At 31.4% G+C, this 21,238-nt stretch overlaps 1 protein-coding gene across 1 annotated transcript in view; it reads right to left on the bottom strand.

The window, feature by feature from the left end:
* Positions 1-21,238, bottom strand: part of LOC107455673 (nose resistant to fluoxetine protein 6) — a 38,722-nt gene that overhangs the window by 11,969 nt on the left and 5,515 nt on the right. The window contains exons 3-10 of the mRNA XM_016073315.3: positions 20,036-20,150; positions 15,155-15,242; positions 13,637-13,743; positions 12,032-12,211; positions 10,450-10,540; positions 7,859-7,951; positions 1,879-2,044; positions 275-354 (exon numbers count right to left, since the gene is read on the bottom strand). Of these exons, the coding sequence (XP_015928801.2) occupies positions 275-354; positions 1,879-2,044; positions 7,859-7,951; positions 10,450-10,540; positions 12,032-12,211; positions 13,637-13,743; positions 15,155-15,242; positions 20,036-20,150 (920 nt within the window). The remainder of the gene's footprint in view (positions 1-274; positions 355-1,878; positions 2,045-7,858; positions 7,952-10,449; positions 10,541-12,031; positions 12,212-13,636; positions 13,744-15,154; positions 15,243-20,035; positions 20,151-21,238) is intronic.

Here is a 21,238-nt window from a genome sequence, read left to right as displayed (position 1 = left end):
CCAAAATTAATTTGATTGTCTGCTAAAACTTCGAAGGAGTAATAACTGCATTTTTACTCTTCTGTTTCTTTCGGCAATCAAACAGGTTTTGATGTTTTCAGCCTATCTTCCTCATTAATGATTCGACAGAGAATGATAGCGAGTTTTTCTCGCTAAAATATTAGTGACTTTTTTTTACAAGGAATCTAGAAATAATTACTGGGAGCGGCGATTGTGGAACACCTTGAATATGAATTTAATTCTCGGTATTATTTAACAGTTAAAACTGACATACCTGTATGTGACGAGCAACACGACCAGACCAGCTATATGCATTTGAATCAGCATCCCCATGAACCAAGAATGAAGCATGCACTACAAATAAGCATTTAAATGTTAAAGTTAAGTAGTTATAATTTTTATGTTAAAATATATGAAATTCCAAACAGTAAAGCCATTTTTATTCAACCCTGCTTAATGGTTACTCTAAACAACATAACGTTGACAAATTTTACGAAATTTTCTTTTAGTTTCAAGGGTATAACATTAAGAAAAATATATGCACTATTATACCTTAATTAAATAAACAATTGCTTCGTATTTATCTAAACAATGATACAAAGGTCACCGATACTCGATGTAGTTGTGTACTTGGTACGGTTGATAAAGTAATCGTTGGAGGATCGTGAATTCGACAACAGCCAACCAAACAGTAGTAAAATCCGTCATGGCTTGCGGTGCGAAAGTTTGGAGAGAGGAGTAACAGCACAGGCGTTGTCCACGTTGTCTGTCTGGAGTCAAAATTACGTGGTACGGTTCAGGCATGGCTAAGAAATGACAAAGCTCTAAAAATCAAAATCGAGCTAGTTGCTTGGCCATGTCTGGATGTATACTAAGTTAAAGAGGGTTTTATTATAGTATACTATGAAGTAAATCTTTAAATATCTATAAATACCTTTAAATACCATAGAGCTATAATGTAGGTTGACCAAGCCTTTCGGTTGATTTTTGTCCCAATAATAAACACACGTGACTGGGTGGGAGATTCGTAGGGTAATTTTCCACCTTCTGCTTATTATTGTTATTTCAAAGGGAAAAAATTCTTACTCGCGAATTTTTGCAAATTTTCTTTTTTAAATATGCTCTTTTATTGCAGTGTATTTGGTTGAAAATAAAACTTTTTTAAATGAACGTTTCAAGAACCCATGCTGCTGCTTCCCAAACTGTTGCTTTTTTTCTTTCTTTAAACAGTGTGTTCTCAAAACCTTTGGAGAAGTTGTTTACATTATGTCTATGGAAGCTAGCCTTCTTTTTCCACGTATATTCCTTACCTGAACTCTTGAAGTTGCAAACTTTCTTTTCGTGCTCTATAAAGCTCAAAACATAAACCAAATAGAAAGAAAACCAATTAAAGCTTATATTATTTGTCACAAGACTTCATTTCTTCTACGCCAAAATTGCTGCAAGACAAGAATCATGTGACTCTGATGCTGGGCAAGGAGGTATAGAGAAATATAACAGAATGCTTGCTGCATACCTCTATTACAGCTCTATGGTAGTTACTGACATCTAATTGACTTTTCGAATCAATAAAATCAATAAAAACATATGAAAGAACTAATAGACGGCCGTCAAAATAATTCAATAAAAATTCAATTTTTTTTCCATTTTTCCCTTCTCTTTTTTGTGACTAGTTAAATCAAGCTGTAAATATATTACACACATCAGTTTCATCTATTCTAAATTGTTTAGCATGAAACTAAAATTGAAACATTGTTTACTTCAACTTAAATAAGCATTCGGAAATCATGCATTCCTAATAGTTAAAGAAATTATATTTCATCCCAGAAAAATAAATTAATTAAAGGGAAAAAAATAAAAAAATAGATGTAGATTTACCATATCATTAGAATGTACAAAATTGTTCATAAAGAAGATGTTCATCCACCAGGAATTCTGACATTTTTTAATTTCAAAATCCCATGAAGAGTTCCATATGGGTCCAGAATGAAGATTTGGTACTATTAACATTAAGACAACGAATAATAAAAACAACGGACAAAATCTGTAATACAAACATTATAAAAATATGTAAATATCTGTAACGTAATAAGCATAGGGCAAGTTGAAATATTTATATATTTCATCGTTGAAATTTTTATATATTTCAATGTTGAAATGTTTATAGGTTTCAATGTTGAAATATTTATATATTTCAATGTTGATTTTCTTATATATTTCAATATTGAAATGTATATTTATTTCAATGTTGAAATCTTTATAAATTTCAATGTTGAAATGTTTATATATTTCAAAGTTTATATATTTTAATGCTTCTATATTTAAAAGTTTATACATTTCAATGCTTATATATTTCAATGTTTATATAATTTAATGATGAAATGTTTATATATTTTAATGACGAAATGTTTATAAATTTCAATGTTGAAATTTTTGTATATTTAAATGTTGAAATGTATATATATTTTAATGTTTATATATTTCAATGATGAAATGTTTCTATATTTCAATGATGAAATGTTTACATATTTCTATGTTAAAATGTGTAGATATTTCATTGTTGAAATGTTTATATATTTCAAAGTTTAAATGTTTGAATGTTGAAATGTTTATGTATTTCAAAGTTTATATGTTTCAATGTGTTCATGTTTATATATTTCAATGTCCAAACGTTAATATATTTCAATATTCAAATGTTAATATATTTCAAAAATCATATATTTATATATTTCAATATTCAAATGTTAATATATTTTAAAAATCAGATATTTATATGTTTCAATATTCAAATGTTCATATATATCATTTTCATAATAGCCATAAAAAAAGCGCATTTATCTGTTATAAGAGGCTGTACAAAAAAAAAGTAATCATATGCTGAATTTCTATTAGATAAAATATTGTAAATTGTCTACAATGAATATTTCAAGGACTACAAATATTTATCAACGAAATAACTCATTAAAATGCTCTTCGGAAAAAAATTTAAAAATGTGGCTGACCACTATATATAGCTTCAAAACCTTAGGTTGTAAAATTTTTTGGTTACCATCACTAAAATGCTGATATTTTAGAGTTTCATTATTGGCTTTGTTTTAAATACTATCATATAAACACAAATCACCTTTCAAATCATTATTTTTTATTTTCTATTTTTCTAACATTCTGTTTCAAAATTTTCTAACATTTGTTTCAAAATCGATTATATTAGCATTTATACCTTAATAATATAACATACTGTTCTGTAATCACCTTCCTTATAATATACATTTTCAGAATCCATTTCAAAAATGAAATAAAATATGCATGCATGTTTGGAGAGGGAGATTAATATTTAAGTTAGAAACAAAAACGTGATTAAAATCTGACGAATAACAAATTGATGATGGATCAATCAAAGGTATCTGAACTTTCTGAGCTTATTATTTGATGAAAGTAAGAAAAGTTGATAAAAACGCCTTCAAACTTAAATTGGCCATTAGAATGTGGTTTTTAATATCTCTTAAATATTAATTTGAGACATATAACATGCTTACATTTCTTTAGTCCCATTTTTGACTGTTATATTCTTTTGATTCTTGCAAATGTAAATTCATAACAAACAGCATGATCACACAAGGGTCGCAAGTTAAAATTAATAAAATGATTAATTGAAGAAAAGTGGAACCTCTGGAGTTGAAGAACCTCTGAGTTTCATAACGCAATTAAACTGATTTTGAATAATTTCATACTCTCTTATGTATAAGTACAGTCGGACCTCTATTTAACGAAGTCTCTTAATCCCGATAATGAGTCCGTTACATAGAAAATTTGCTAAATAGAAAGTCACCTTTTGAAATACTTAAACGTCACAAAACAGGTTTTAAATCCATAAATACTAGACATAATTAAAATAGCAATTAATACACCTTTATACGCAAAGTAGTATCTACTATACATTTTAAAAATCTTAACCATAAAAGAAATCTGCATGGAAAGCAAGAATAGAGCAAAACATTATACAGTGTTACACTATCATGATACATACATTTTAAACTAAAAGAAACTAAATTTATGCATAAAATTATATCTGCATTTACTATAAAATTAATATTAAACATGCATTACAACAAGTTTAATTCCTACTGATAAAATCCGTTAAATTCATCTGAGTTTTTCGTTTGAAATGCAAACATATAGGGAAAGGGATCTAACTGCTTTCTCTAAAAGTTAAGAGGCTTCAAAAATCTATTCAAGGGCATTTCCCTCTTAAAATGAGTTAACAAGTTCAAAATGCTCTGATATTTTACTGAAATAGGGAAAGTGGATTTTAAAGAAAAGTTCGTTAAATAGAAAATTCACTTCGCTATTTGGAAGTTATTTCACGAAGAAATTTCAAAAATGTTCTTGGTTTCTCGAAAAAATTCTCAAAATAGAGAAATTCGTTAAAGGGAAGTTCGTTAAATAGAGGTCTGACTGTAGTTTGAAAGACGTCGATTAAATCATACTTTGTGAACTATAACGTATAAACTCGTTTTACGAATTTTTCATAAAGATACTGAAAATATACATTAAGGATGATGCTTACGGAACACTATGTATACTTTTCGAGTCTGAATGCAGGCCTTCTTCTGTTTGCTTAAAGTTGAATGATAAGTTAACAATAAAAGCTGCTAAAAGTGTTTTTAGCGGTCATAATCACTTTATATTTGTGAAAAAAATTTCTTTTTTAAAAGTTGCTATGGTATAAATTATTATGTGAAGTACTAAGAGCAGGAAAAAGTTCTCTAATTCTAAATGCTTGCAAAGTCCCTTGCAGCTAGGTTAACTTCAAATCACGTTTTTGGGAGTTATTGATAGCAGCCCCATAGTTTTACGTAAAACATTAATGCGTATGTGCGTAGTTCCTTAAAAACCGATGGAATTCCTTATTTTGTAGGGAAACTGGGAACTAAAATAAAAAGCGAGTGAGCAGTCATAAGTAGCAGCATTCAAAAGTATATGTTTAAAAATTTCTAAATGAATTTTAAAAAAATATCTGAAACAAAAGACTATTTGACATTTTATTTTTATTTATTTATTTAAACATTTATTTATTTATTTATTTTTGAAATCGCTAATATATTTCAGTTTATGAATTTATTCAGATTTATGAATTACTTTAACATCCATCTAATATGCATCTTTATCATGGTTTCTAATACACATGGAAATTTCAATAAGGTTAACAGAAAAAAATCTACAAATAGAATAAAACCTGTGGTACATGGGGAAATTTTGTTATGGTAAAATATTCCCAGCATTTTGTATAAAACAAATCATGTGCTCAAGATTTTACAAAAAGCCATCCAATGCATGCCCGATAATTTTTATAATTTTTACAAACGATATTTTCTAGCGGTAGCCAATTTAAAATTTTAATATATTACTCTAGGTTTGAAAAATTCGGTTTAAAGCTTTTTTAACTATCACTACATATATAATTTAGTAAAAACATACATAAGAATACTAAATATTACGCCTTAAATGTGTAAAAGCCTGACAAAATTGAATAAGTTGCTAATAAGCATAATACTAAAATTCAGCACTTCAACTACCACTATGAAAAAAGTTTTAACAAAAAAAGTAAAAGCTAGTAGCAATGCCAATGTTTTCGGACTTAACGCACTCTCACCTTCTAGTGGTAGCAATATTGAAATCTTACTCACGACTCTCCATGCTTTACTCCGGATTTGAATTTTCCGAAAAATAAGTACTCAGATATGACCTACAGATTTGTGGCGTAACTACCACTATAAATATTAAATACTAATTCACTAGTATATAAGACATGTTAGCTTGATTCTGTCTTGAGGTACCTTTTGATAGGTTGACATAGTCGATAAATTAATTCCCCTCATTGGTGACCTCCGGATGTGATAAGAACTTGCCAATATTGATGGATGGTCCGCATTAAACAGTTGATTTGCTTTAAAATATACTACTCAAAGAAGAAAAAAAATATCCGGTGAATTGAATAAAGTCAACCGGTTATATACAATAATGAGCAGAATGCAATAAACAAAAAATAATGAAAACAAATGAGCGAAATGATATAAATAAAAATAAAAAAATCCGGTGAAGTAAATGAAGCTTCCCGGTCAATAAACAATATTGAAGAAAGAAATAAAATGAGCAAAATGCTATAAAACAAAAAAATGAAGAAGAAAAATAATGAGCGAAATGCTATAAAAAATAGAATAAAACGTGCAAATATAATGAGCAAAATTGATGAAAATGAATAACAGCATGATTCAACTAGTGGTATTCATTCATCGAATTCTATCACAGATAAAATTCTGGAAGGGGAGTAATGTGGCATAACTACCACTACAAATATTAAATACCAAATCACTAGTATATAAGACATNTTAACTTGATTCTATCGTGAGGTACCTTTTGATAGATGAAGGTTGACATAGTCGATAATTAAATCCCTACAGTGTCAAAACTTTTAGTTCCTAGATGGCACTGAGAAAGCTAAGTAATAATAGGGTTAATAGCTAATTGAAATTGCTTAAAAAGGAGTTACTGTGGGATATACTTGTGAGGTCAGAAAGTTTATAAGCTTCATATTTTTTAATACTCATCTTCTGACTAGGAACTCAACGTCAACCCTCCGCTTGAGGTTGGAGTGACTATAGAATTGTGGGATGGGTTAAAATTGGTGTCATTAGATATACTTTTTCAAACATCAGACACGTCTATTTATGTTGTTTTGATCTGTTTTGAATTTTATTTAGTGATTAAAGCACCATCACTGGTGAAACCTGTGGGTTGAATCGGATTGCTTTTTCTTTTATTTATTTTTATTAAAAAAATCCGAATCTATAGTAGAAAAGGAAGGTTTTTTTTTAAGATTTCGCCGCCCCCTTCTATCTCCAGGGGTTGGGGTTAGCCAATAACGTTTTTTGTTGTTACTTATGCCACTGGTTAATACCATCAAGCGCATTTTTAAGGCAAAGAGAGCGTTTCGTGTTTTTTTCAGTGGCGCCATCTATGCCTAAGAATACGACTTCAGCCACACACACGTCACTGCCGTTTTACAAGGAGGACCCACTCATACTCCCATTTATTCATTCACAGATCGTAATTTTAATCTGAACCAGTGAAATATCACTCTCTAATTCAGTACTTCCAGAGGAATTGATTTGTTACGGGAACCTGGAGGACTTTATGACCCCTACAGATTTAACGTACACCAGTCAAAATTTACTCCTCGAAAGGCGGAATTTGAACTCACGTTCTCACGAACACGAGCTCATCGTCCTACCAACTAGGATATCATGAATGCATTTGATGTCATTGGAGAGTTTCTTTGTAAAATATTAAAAGTGTGTTTCGTTTTTCTTTGGACCGATGTATATTCCCAGAACTTTCGAGACTCCCTGTATAAAAATACAAGCTGTTTTTTAATCAGAACCTTTTATACTTATTTTTTATATCCTTATCAAATATGTTGATAAAAAAATCACTCATTCAGACTCGCAAAATAAGTTTTAAACAAGCATAAAACAAAAATGCAAAATTCTGATCCATTTTTTAGAAAGTGTTTTTTTTTTAAAAATATGTATATTAACTAGTTTGAATAATGGGTAAATCTTGAGAGTGTTTCTTATAATTGCCTTCATATCCTTCGAATTTTCTTAGGCAACTAAACATGTTTTTATGCCTTTAATCTCGCTTCAACTTTTACAACACTTAACTTTTTATTTGCTTCGCTTAAACATTAATCTTAGAACGACACTGTTTATATATTTTGGACAACATTTTTGATAAGGACTTTTAACATATATACTAAAAAAATATTGATTATTGATGAAATACTTTTTGATTTTACCTCCAAATTTTCTGAGCAATAGTTTCCATGAAATCAATTTTACCTCCATTCTTATCCATTTTCTTCTTTATACTATATACCAGAAAAAATCCACTAAAAAGCGGAAAAATTACTCTATTACAAAATTTTATTTAAATAAAGAAATTCTAATTATTAACTGGGAAATAATTTATGCATTTTTACTAAATGTCTACCTTCAAAATCTTTCCTACAGTTTGCTTTCAAGGAACTCTACTTTCAGAAATACATTTAATAATACAGAGAAACTAGTTTATAAGTTGCACGTAAAGTTTAATAATACCAGAACCGAACACAAAATTCGTTTCACATATAGTTTAATGAAATTGAATGGTGTTATAAACTAAGTCTATTGCCATAAGAAAAAAGGAGTTGAACGAAAGGACAAAAAATCATTAGGATTCCGGAAGCTAAAGCAACCCGCATTTATCTGAAGAACGAAAATGTGGAGACTATAATAAAAATACTAAGAAAACTGTAATTTTTGGATAATTACAGAGAACATGGGATACAAGTCATATAGCTTACTGTCAAATTATTGATTATTTTTAAGATTAATTCATTATTTCTTTTTAGGAAGTCTCAATTTTGGAATATAAAATGCTGGAAACAGATTTACAGTCAGTTACGAAAAAAGAAAGTAATATAACATTTTAAAAATAATATAATGGTAGAAAAATGCACAAGTAAAGTATAATCTATTTTGGTCTCCGACTGAATCAAATACTGAATTTTAACTGATCTAGTTTAACTTGGCCGTGCTAAGTGGCAGGAAATTCTAAATGCTTTCTCTGATAGAGTCTTACTCGATTGACTATAAACTTTGGAAAACTATTCTTAACCTGTTACACTATTAAACTAAACATTAAAAACCTTTTCTTTAAAAAAAAATTAAAACTCATGGAATATTTTCATTGTTTATCGAATAATTAATTTTCCACGACTACCAAAGTTTTTTTTCGAAAGTTTTGAATTACATTTATGTTCATAAACTGGGAAAAATTCAGAATCACGCGGAAGTTAACTGCAAAGCAAAAATGTCCCTTGTAGAATTTTCACACACATTTATAAGAATAATATAAAAATTACAGGAAGCCGCCAGATGACACTGACAGTACATCTTGATGACAAGAAAGAGGTTCTAAAAAAGTGGTGCAAAGAAGTAAAATTGTTCGCAAGCGTTCTGTTAGCCGATCAGCGTGCCACAACCGAATAGTCATAACACATCGGATGCATGTGGATGATCCTTTACGAGGTAGAATCATCCACCGTCTGGATTGTGGGCGTATTCAGAAGTATCCGAAAAACTTGGAAATGACCAAAGTACAATCTCTTAGTCCTGGCAACTCCCAGGTGATGGAGATGTCAGTAGTCATCACAGTACTGGTTGCCCTGAGTTACAATGCCGAATGAAGGGCGCTATTTAAAGTAACTGTCGAAAGAAGCAGACAGAGCATAACATCCGATCTGTCTTGTCAGCTATCAGCAGTGACGGGAATCACAGTTTCAAGGCAAACTGTGCATAAATATATGTTCGTTGGTTTATCGGATGTGTTTCGCTCACTTCAACTCACTGTCCGCAGCGATTCGTCCGGATTAGAGAACAAGTAATGTAGACATCGTCACAATGGACTTGTGTTAAGTTTTCCGACGAGTACAGGTTTAGCTTGCAGTCTGATTCGCATCGGACTCTTATATGAAGAAGTCCAGTGACCACAAAAACAACATCATTCAATCACACCATTGCAGGATTCCTCGTGATGTGAATCCTCTTGGGGTGATGTGATCTATCTTGGGGTGAAGATATACTGGGCTCTAGAACAGATCGCCATCAAATCGGAACCATGACAGGCCAAATTTATCGGGTTGCCATTCTGGAACAGCATATACGTTTGTTTAGGGGTGCCATGGCACAGAATTCGTGTTTGATGACAATGCTCGTCCTTACCGAGCAAGCATCTTAAACGAATACCTTCAATGTGATGATATCATTCGTATGGAATGGCCAGCACTCTCACCTGACTTGATTCTGATCGTTCTTCTGAGGGGCATGCTTGGCTGAAAAGTTACAGCTCATCAACAACCTCTATAAGTATACCAGATCTACGAAGAGTGTTGCTTGGTGAGTGAAGTAATCTTCCCCTAGACCGGATCAATATTTTGTTACTCAGCATGCTTAGACATTGTACGGGCTGTATTTCATTTCATGGGTGGTATACAATGTATTAACCATCATACTAACCATGTAATATTAAGTTTTTGTGACGGAGATATTATTTATAATGGCTGATGGACGCAAAAATCATAGTTTTTATGAATGGCATCATCCATTATCATCTTTCTTTTTTATTATCTTTCGTTTATTAAATGAGTTTCATGAATTAGTCACATTTGTTTCGTTTCAGAACCTTTATTTTCCAGAGCAGGTCATTATCCTTAATTTATGAAAATAAGTTTAATAGTTTTCATTTTAATTTTCAAGCTTGATGGTATAAAAAAGCATTGAACATCATTAACCATGATACCGTGGTTCAAACTTTTGTTATTTGATTAATTTTAAGTAAATACGTTACCTGATTACGCTGAAGTTTTCCATATTTATGTGAGCATTTTCAATGAAAATTGTCAGAGCATTAAAGATGGACATAATGTTGTAACCGGAATCTGAAAGAAAACAAAGACATTTTTCCGTATATCAGACATGATTATGAAAATATATTTATACAAAAAAGAAATTTACAAGCAAGCAATATCTACGAAAATAACACAAAAACGCTATAAAGAATTTACCCAAGTTCATACGAATACATTTTTGAACAAAATAGTATAAAGATGTTCAAAAAGTGATTATAAGAAATTGCTACTACTACTACTCCTCGGCTCTGCAGTCCATGAAGGACCTTTGTCTCCTTTACCACACACCTCCACTTTTTTTGGTCCTTAGCCATTATCCTCCAATGTTTGATTTTTCGTTCTTTTTTTTTCAGATGTCTTCCTACCTCTTTAAATCATCTTTTTCTGGGGCGTCTGACAATTATAAGAAATTAGAGAAGTGATATTTTATTCCCATGAATACCCCTTTTACGTTAGGGATATGCTTTTTGCAACTGCCAATTTTTTTAAATCGATACAATGAGAGTTTGAAATAAAACATGAAGTCATAAATCACATTTAAGTCTCAAAAATTAATTTTGTAATTTAGAACAACAGAAACTTTTTTAGTAAAATTTTCTGAAAGGTTTATTATTCAGATGAGTTCTGATTAAGTTTTACACTGTGCCAATTATTCATTTCTTTGAATAAACTATTATAAATTATTACTTGAAATTTCTTGTGTGTAGATTTTTTCCCTCATGATCCTTTATTCATAAATGGTTACACCTTTGAAAAGGTTAATGAATTCAAATACCTTGGAAAAATGATCAATGACCAAAACAGCATAAAAACAGAAGTAGGCAACAGAATTAAAATGGCAAACAAGTCCTTCTTTGGACTAAGAAAGCAATTAAGATCAAGCCTAATCAGTCGAAAAACTAAAATTAAAATTCATGAGACTCTTATTCAACCTGTATTGCTCTATGCAAGTGAAACATGGACACTAAACGCAGACACTCAGCGTACTCTTGGTGTTTTTGAAAGGAAAATCCTTAGAAATATTTTTGGCCCAGTACAGGAAAGAGGCTGTTGGCGAATCAGATACAACTTTGAATTATATAGACTCTATGGACAGCCACAGATGGTGCAGGTCATCCACAGCAATAGATTAAGATGGCTTGGCCATATCTGGAGAAGTTCAGAAAATAATGCAGTCCGAATCGCCACCTTTAAAAATCCTTTGGGATCTCAGGCTAGAGAAAGACCTCCAACTAAATGGCTGGATGACACTGCTACAGATCTAAAAATATTAAAGATAAACAACTGCAAAAAAGTCGCCATGGACTGGAGGCGTTGGAGGCTACGTGTAGTTGAGGCAGTCAAGGTCTGTAAGGGGCTGTCGTGCTGAAGAAGAAGAAGATTTTTTTCCATGTCCCATAACTCATGCGAAAATAGTTAATTGTTGTAATATTAAAGCTATCAAAACTTGTTTTGACAGAAGCCACATGCGATTAAAATTTCTTCCAAAAAATTTATTCTTATTCATGGTTATGTACTTACTATATTTACGTTCTTTCCACCGCTCCTCATATAGTGCGATATGAGAAATTATAACCCATATGGATAAGAAGAAACGAATACCGTCGATACAGTCCAAGAAATGCTTTCCTTTCTTCGGTTCGAATACTTTTGCTGAATTTGCAGGTAAGGAAAATGATTTCAAGCTTTTTCTCCAAAATGCTGAAACATTTATGTTCTGTTATCTTACATATTCAAAAATACAAAACGTATTATAAATGGCAATACCATACTACAGAATACTGAAAGACTTAAGTTCTGTTATCGTACATATTCAAAAAATATAACAAACATTATAAATAGTCCTCTCAAAATAATATTAGTCAAAATAAACATAATATTTTTAACAAAATACTACAAGAAAAAGAAGAAACAATGAAAAAAAAGGAAAACCACTTTTTGGTTTGCTTTTTAATTCTGAAAAACCAGAACTATCATTTGTTGCTTGGGTGAACAAACATGTTGTTGCTGAAATGAATAGCATTTAATTTTCGAAAATATGTACTGACTTATAATACACTGTTAGAGTTTTCATTCTAAAAATTATGGTAAAATAACCGGCAGCAGTCAGCTCATCCGATTAACCGTAAAGTTTACAATAAAAAAAAATTTTTACCTTTACGATTTTGAAACCGCTTACAACTAGTATGGTTATGAAACCATAAACACAACATTATGCTGTTTTTAACCATTTACAACTAGCATGATTTCAAAACCGTAAAAAATGATATTTAACTGGGCAAAAAAGCTATGCGTTTTGTTGTGTAATGGGCATTGGAGATTACAGGACACTGGAAACTCTTCATGTGTTGAAGGTATTAGTGGAAATATTCTGGCGTCTACGCTGGGATTTAAACCCCAGTTCAGTCGGTCATAGACTGGCATATTAGCTCTCTCGGCTATAATATGTACGTAGTTGCAGGAAGCTATGTGGCTTCATTAGAGGAGCTTAGTGAGATAAAATTCTGGTTGTTTAACCGTATGAAGCAAAAGCAGTTAATAAACTTGTTTCTTTTACAGTTTTATTACCATCTTATTTATGGTTATTTGACTGTTTTGTTTGAATACGGTAAAATAACAATTAAGTAAATTGTTATTTAATAAATTTTTTTCGAAAAAATTCTAACAGTGTGCTATCTTGTATACATTTTTTGATCAACAAAATGATACGGTGGTAAAAATTAGCCCTTTTTAAGCCTGTTATAATTTATTCCACCTAATGGACATTTTATACATTACGTAGATTGTCTCTTCTTTTTTTGCAAATAGTTGTCTTTTCTGTTACGTATTCAAAATTAAGCTTAGAAAAATATGTCTCAGGCAAACCATAAACAATACAGAAACCGTTAAGTTGGTAAGTGTATACTGCAATAAATATATTTTTACACGTACCGTGTATAATTTTGGTTAACAAACTTTATAAATTTTTTTCGATCGTAAAGAAATATAATTAAAAGTCATCATGTTAAACTTGTGGATTTATTGATTTCGAGCGGTGTGCAAGAATGGAATATAGTACAATCTATTGAAATATAATTTAAATAATTTGAAGAAACGATAATAAAATTAAAATAAAAGCATGTTTACACTCTTTAGTTGGTGTGGAATATTTGGATACAGCCATTCTGTTTTTGTCATGTGAATCCAAAACAGTTCCCAAAATGCAAATACCAAATAATGCCAGCAAAATGCACCTTAAATAAAGAAAAATAACAAACTTATAGAAGTGGAACAGTTCTATAATAAAGGGAAAAGATTATTGTTACTATATGCTTGTGAATAGCGCATTAAAATTTGTTCATTCTGTGTTTAAATATAGTGTTATAGCAGATTTAATTACTTGAAATAATTTTTGGATTAGAGGTTTCCGCTATAATTTTCATTTTGTAAAACACAGTAAATTTTTACTATGTTTTGTTCTGCAATTTTAGAAAAGAAGAAAAAAATAGAGATTTATCAACTAAAACAGAATTTTGGTTGCTTTAGAAAATATTTTTTCTAATGCGAATTAGAATCGAAAGAGTTTTGTCCACAACTATACATAAATAACTAAAAAAATATATAAATGGTGAAAGTGCTTTTTCGTTCTATTCAATTTTTTATAGTAGTTTTGGCTTTAGTTTTCTGTCACTGTAAATTATATTTTTCATGTATGTTTTATTTTTCATGTATGTATGTTCATGTATGTATTTTCATGTATGTATTTTTCATGTATGTATCATGTATGTTTGTAAATTATATTTTTCATGTATTTTTCATGTAAATTGTATTTTTCATGTAAATTGCATTTTTCAACTCTTTGAGGGTATTATAGTGTAGTTCATCTATTTTTTATTTTATTTTTATTCATTATTTTTTTAAATCTGAAGTAACACAAAGTTATTGATCTGCTGGTCTGATCACTGTGGAATAAAATGCTGAAACGTAGAAGTCTTATGATCCTTTTAAATAAATGGAAAACCAAATGCAAGTAAAAGAATCAAGAATAAAATTTAATCAATAATATTTTTTCTAAAAAAAAAACCCCATTCGCTTTGTTATTTTTTAATGAGCATTCAAAGACTGCGGAAAGATATCGAATAAATTTCTATTTATAAAAAAATTATAAAAGAAACACAGTTAAGATGAACAATCGGTAGCTTATAAGACTTATTTTTTTAAATACGTATATGGTCTCATATTTATTAAAAGTAATCTAATATATTTAATGTCGTGAAACTTAACGCACCACAACAGAAGGTTATTTCAAATGCAATCGTTTTAGAATCGAATGAATACAAAGAGTAATAACGCATAAGTTAATGCGTGAAAGGTTTAGCGAAACTACATATGGAACATTACATTGAAATTAAGGATATTAATACCTCTACCCAAGCCATGAGGCCCATCAGACAAAAATAGCCGTGACGAGGAACCCCGCACGGCGCGAGGGCACAAGGCAATTCGCGGACCCAAAGCACAAGATCCCGAAATTATAGGCATTAATAATTACGACAATTATTAATGCCGTGTTACGACATTAAGAAAATCGTCTAAGAATTTCTATAATAATAATGCGTATAATATAATGGAAAAATATTATTTTGTTTACGAGGTACAACTTACAGCGCAATGATACCAGAAGTAGTCCACTCTCTTGGTTGATCTGTTTGACAGTCTGACACCACAATATTTGAAGTCCAGGGTTCCGTGACTAGAACATACATAAATATGAATTTACTACTATATTCTGCACGCTGCTAAGTTCAATGTTTATCAAAAAACGTTTATCAAAGATACAGCATAATACAATAGTGTTGATATTTAAAACTCGTGAACAATATTTTCTTAACCCTTTCCCTCTCGCTCCCCTCGAAACAAAGGTTGAGCTTTCGCCTCTATTTCTCGTGACCGGCTCTATTTCCGGGCTAGACCATTCAAAAGTAATCCACCAAAAAGGTTTAAATATATCCCTCTCTTGTGCCCAGAATTTTTTTCATTTCTCATTTTGCATACTAGACGGCTACAACCAAACTATTTTTAATGTAACTGGAGATAGCTTATTAACATTGAGACAGTCAGAGCAATGCTCGGACTGTTCTTTTTTCGATTAAGTCGTAGTAGATCTGTTTCCGAATCTATTTTATAATATTGTTCTAAGTAGTTTTAGACCAGGAAAAGCTCGGTCGGTGTCGGGTTAATGGGGAGTGTGATCCAGAGGTGGATGATTACTATCATTTGTCCTTTTTTCTATTTATGATTGCGTAATGTACGTAATGCTTCATAGTGTCTATCATCAAGGATGAATCCTAAACCCGTCACCAATAGCCCATTAGTGTACCTCCAATGTGACTTTGACTCCCCGTGTAGTAAATGGTGACTGGTGCACGTTAAATCTGCCGAGTCTCAAAGTCCTCCATGTTCCCACAACAAATCAATACCTCTGGGGGTACTGATCCAGGAGTTTCCTTGTCTTCTGGATTGGTTCAAAATTACAAGGCTACGGAGTTGAACGTAAGTAGTCGTAAACCCATGAAATTGGGTCGGCTGTTCAACGACGGTTATAAAATAAAAATAAAAATAAAACCAAACTGAGCAATGGTGGCTAAGGAAATAGAGTCCGTGTAAAGTAACCCTGGTTCGAATCCCAACGATTGATGTCTGAAACGAATTCTGTCCATGACTCGCACCGACCAAAGTGCTGGCGTAAAATACTCTCAATGGTAAATGGATCTTGGGTTAGAATCCCCTTGCTGTCTGGCTAACCGTGGGAGGTATTCGTGGTTTTCCTCCCCATGTGACAGATCTAAAAACATTGATAGTCGTAAACTCAGAATAGGGTCGGTTATTCAACACTGATTATGAAAGAAAATTAAACCAAATGTGCTTCATTGTTATAATTCTATAGTCATAATTGTTGTTTATAAACTGATTCAAATGCAATGCATTTTACTAAACGCGGATTTTGTGTCATATACATGGGCTGATCGTGAATTTGTGGGGCCCTGGGCTGAAACTACTTTAGGGCCCTAATAGCCATTTTGTCAAAAAAACTGTTTTCTATAGTGATGTAGATAAGTATATAGAAAAAAATAGGACAATAAAATAATTTTATAAATTTTTTTTAATTATTTATTTTTATTTGTCCATACAAACATCAACTGTACAACATTATTGCAAAAGAAATTGACAGATTAGGTGTAGTTATGTTATATAAATTATAAAGCAACCTTTCTGCATTTTTGTGGTGCAAATTCCTTTATTTGTTCAGCACATTATAAGTCCTTCGTTAAATCACAATTTATGGAAAGAACTAATAAATGATTTAGTCGATGGTTCGACGTTGTTGTCCTATATTTGTTTTCTATGTATGACATCCTGTAGAAAGAGCGCTCAGCTTCACAGCTGGTGATTGGCAAAGTTAAAAAAATCCTTAAGATAGTGCAGCATAGAAACATCATAGAATGATAGTGTAGAAAACATCAACAAATTTCTCTTCATAAATTAACATGAAAATTTCACTGCAAGAGGTGCAAGAAGACTCAGGCTTAGACTGAAGTAAATAAGATTTTAACTTAATGCACTCATTCACTAAATGCTCGTCTACGTCATCTGGATAATAATCAACATTATTACGTACACTTTCCAGATTTCCATATTTTTGTCTTGCAAATCCATTAAAAATTTGAATTTCTTGTTATACATCTCATAGACTTGACTCCTTTTATTTAAATCCATAATCAGCTTATCCAACGCAACGTTTAAAGTGTCTCTTTTAAATTTTTCTGCTCCGTATACTGAGAATTTATCTGTAGACTTATCTGAAAATTTTGGAGTAATGCGTCTCTTGTTTATGTCATTGTAGTCTATTCCCACACTAGTACTTAATTCTTTAGCTTTCTCTCCGTATTCCTTTAGCTTCTGATCTGATTGGTGCCTTATGTTTTTCACGAGGTCTTTTAATGATACAATTAATTTGTTGCCTTCACAAATAACTTGTTGCCTTCACGTGTCAACCACACTAACATTGATTTCTTATATTCATTAGAATTTTCATGATTTTCTAAACAAGTTCCTATGTGTTTCCAATCAGAAAATCCGGTTGTGTATTGAGAAGAAATTTTAGAAAAAAGTTTGCAAGTCAAACAAAAAACAGTACCAACCCTGATTGAATAACATAACCAAGATCTTTCCAATGATTGACCATTTTTCATTTTCTTAATGAAATACCTATTTGAAAATGTTCTGTTTTGTTCTTTGCATTTCTTTATTGAAGCTGAATATATATTTTTCGGATCTTTATTTTGAAAGTCAGTCATTTCATGTGAGAGTATGTCATTAATAAAATCATTATTTAGCAATTCTGACCACAAGCCCACGTCAACATATTTCTCAAACTTAATATTCTCTAAATTTCTTTCCGCCTCGGTATTACCGTCCTCTTGCTGAACACCAATATAGTTTTCAGTAGGATGAGAGGGTTGCTGGTAGTCAAGACAGTTATTAGTAAACTTAACAAGTTTGACACTTTGACGACGAGAACAGAAGTGCGGGAAAAAAATTACGTCGGGCGTCATGCGGCGCTGCGGGAAGCCCCCCGTAATAGACGCGAAAAAATACACTGACCAAAAACAAGCGACTGGTAATTCCCCGTTCCGTTCGATAGACGCGCACATTTATGGGTTGATTGATCTCAGGGTTGCCATCCTTATAATAGTTTTTTTTTTTAATATTAGATATTTTTTTAAATTCAAAATATCACCGATTGTTTTCAGTGGGGACTGGGGCCCTTTGTATCCACGGGGCCCTGGGCTGCAGCCCAAAATGCCCTTAAGTAGATCCGCCCCTGGTCATATACAATTTTCAAATACGCATTAAAAATTATGCCCATTGATTAAATAAGTGTTTTGCGATTAAGCTCATTTTTTAAAACCCACATTATAAGTTATACTTAGTTTTTGAAACACTTGGTTTGAACCATACACAAACAATAAAGTTCACAGACGATATTCTACGATGCACGGGGGAAATGAACAAATCCATTGCATAGATTGTGGCATCACAATTACCATTGCATGACGAGAATCTGAAAACGTCGCACAAATATTCGCAGTTATCTAGCGATTGAGTAGAATTTGATGAAATTTCACCGTAACAATAATATCTTTTCGTTAAAAATTGTTGAATTGTTGGAGAAAAAAATTGCGTGGATTGTATTCTTTATTTGCTATACTCAGCATTAAAATGAGTGTCTGATTTCGCAACTTGTTTTAAAAAAGCAAAACAAAATAATCTTAGAAAATTTCTCATTGAAGATTTCTCCATTAACCGAAATTGCATTTCTGTTGATATTTTTCTTCCACCGAGCAATGGGCAGTTAAAAGGCATCAAAAAGCGTCATTTTTATGCAAGATGAAATGCGTCTAAACAATCAAAACCCTTATTCGTTCGCAAAACTTATTATTTTGATGTGTTTTAAACCATTCTTAGCAGCAAAATAACTTGGGTCTTCATCAGAACAATATTCACGAATCTTTTGGCTTAATAAGGGTTCAAAGGGCGTTATTTTTTCGAAAAAAGTTTTATATAAAATAGTTCGATTCACACCCTATATTTTACAGCTACTTAACAACCGATATCGGCCCTATATATAGAATTGTCTGTTTCACGATATATTATGTATATTATTTAGGAAATATAGTCCCTATATAAGCTATTCTAGGACAATATTTCATATTTTATAACCGTCGTTGAACGATCGGCCGAATTTCGGGTTAACAACGACTAATGTTCAACTCCGTAGCCTTGTAATTTTTAACCCAATCCAGAACACAAGGGTACTCCTGGATTAAGTTTTCGGCGAAATTTGCTTTCATGGAGGACTTTTTTTATGGAACTAATCCGTATTTGCGTTACATGGAGAGGAAAACTACGAAAATCTCCCAAGGTTAGCCTGACTGAAAGAGGACTTTAACCCATGATCCTTTTACCACCGAGGATATTTTACGTCCTCGGAATGAAAATTGACCAAAAGCATTGAGTTGTAAAAGTCGATAAAAAAACAGACTCAGTAGGCTACCAATTTTTAATTGATAAGAAAATTGAAAGTAAAATAAAGACTGATGAAGTTTCGAAATTTTGAATATAACAGGAATTTCACATTTCTGTAAATTTTTAGTTATTAGACAAGCGTTAAGTATATGATTGTTAATTGTCAGGTAAGTTGTAGTTTATTGTAGAAAAGTTGTAAATAATTAAGAAAAATCTTACAATTTATCCAATAGTTATATAGAGCCTAACGAAAGTATAATTAAAGGTAAGTTGTATGTAATTATACGTAAGTTTCAGTTACATAATTGTTCGATATCGTGTAACTGTTACATAAGTTTTAAGTATTTTTTATGTAGGTCGCGATAACTTACAAGTTAATTTCATCTTTAAACTACGACCAAATCAAAGAAACGGATTTCAATGCCCACATAATATAAAAAGAAAACTGTTTTATACCTTTTGAGACCAGATTATGAATGTCCTGATCACTGCAAGAAGATGGTAAACAAGATCCAAAAAATAAACGGAAATGCGTTACAAAACCTCGTTTTTCTCTCATAAATTCAGATATCTATAACAGATTGGAATAATTAGTGTTTCTAAAACAGAAATAAGTGGGGTAAATAGGACATAGTAGGAATTATAAGTTAAGAATGCAGAAATTTATTATTTGTCAACGTCATATTTCTGCTCATAAATAGTTGCACAACACTGCAGAAAGATCTTACTTTCCGGATGTGCTTCGGTTATATTAAGAGCGGAGATTACGGAACATCCCGAGCGTGGGGTATTTCGTAATTATCGTTTTTGCATACATGTAGAATATTTGACAAATGTTAAGCTCGATAACAAATATCTAATCATGTCAGTCATTGATGAGGGGACGATTGGTATATATACCCCTCATAATAATTAAAAATCTCTTCGGTCAAAATTTCAGACAAAATTCCAGACACAATTTCAACCAAAAAAAATTTTTTTCACCAATTGCCATCCTTAAAGTACGAGAAACAAGAAAGAGCTAAAAAAGTTTTTGCCCGTATTTAGCACATTAGTTTTTTGTTAAATGCCAAATTTAGAAAAATAAATTGCGTTCCTCTCAAAAATCGGATCTCTGTGACACCTTGCGTTAATAGAGGTAAAAGTAAACTAATTTTTAAAATATGACGAATTACTATAAAGGAAAGAGTTATTAAAACGGAATGGATTTACGATTAAATGAGGCCTATAGCAGAAAATGTAGCACGTTTACAGGTCCACATTAAGACTAAAAGTGCTTCCCTTAGAAAAAATTTCATATGTAATACAAGTAGTAATGTTTCAATGTTTATTTGAAAGTTTGATAGCGATATTTAATTAGTATTCATACAATTTGTTAATAGTATAAGTGTCTCAAGGTTACATGATTTTTCATAACTCCACATGTTCCCCTTTCCGTTACCATGGTTTCAGCTATTCTTACTTTTCCTCACTTCTTACTAAAACGTACTAGTCTGGAAAAAAATATTAAATTTAACCATAGCAACGGAGAATAGTGAAATTGCGCAACCTTTTGATGCCTGTTTATTTACCCAAAGTATAATTTATATTGTATATGCGTTAAGTTTTTTATACTTCATGAGTTATTTTATTATTAATAAATTATAATATATACATATA

Source organism: Parasteatoda tepidariorum, chromosome 4, assembly GCF_043381705.1.
Source record: "Parasteatoda tepidariorum isolate YZ-2023 chromosome 4, CAS_Ptep_4.0, whole genome shotgun sequence".
NCBI lineage: Eukaryota > Metazoa > Arthropoda > Arachnida > Araneae > Theridiidae > Parasteatoda > Parasteatoda tepidariorum.
Note: the sequence above shows the minus strand (reverse complement) of the source record. Positions and strands in the feature narration are given on the sequence as shown.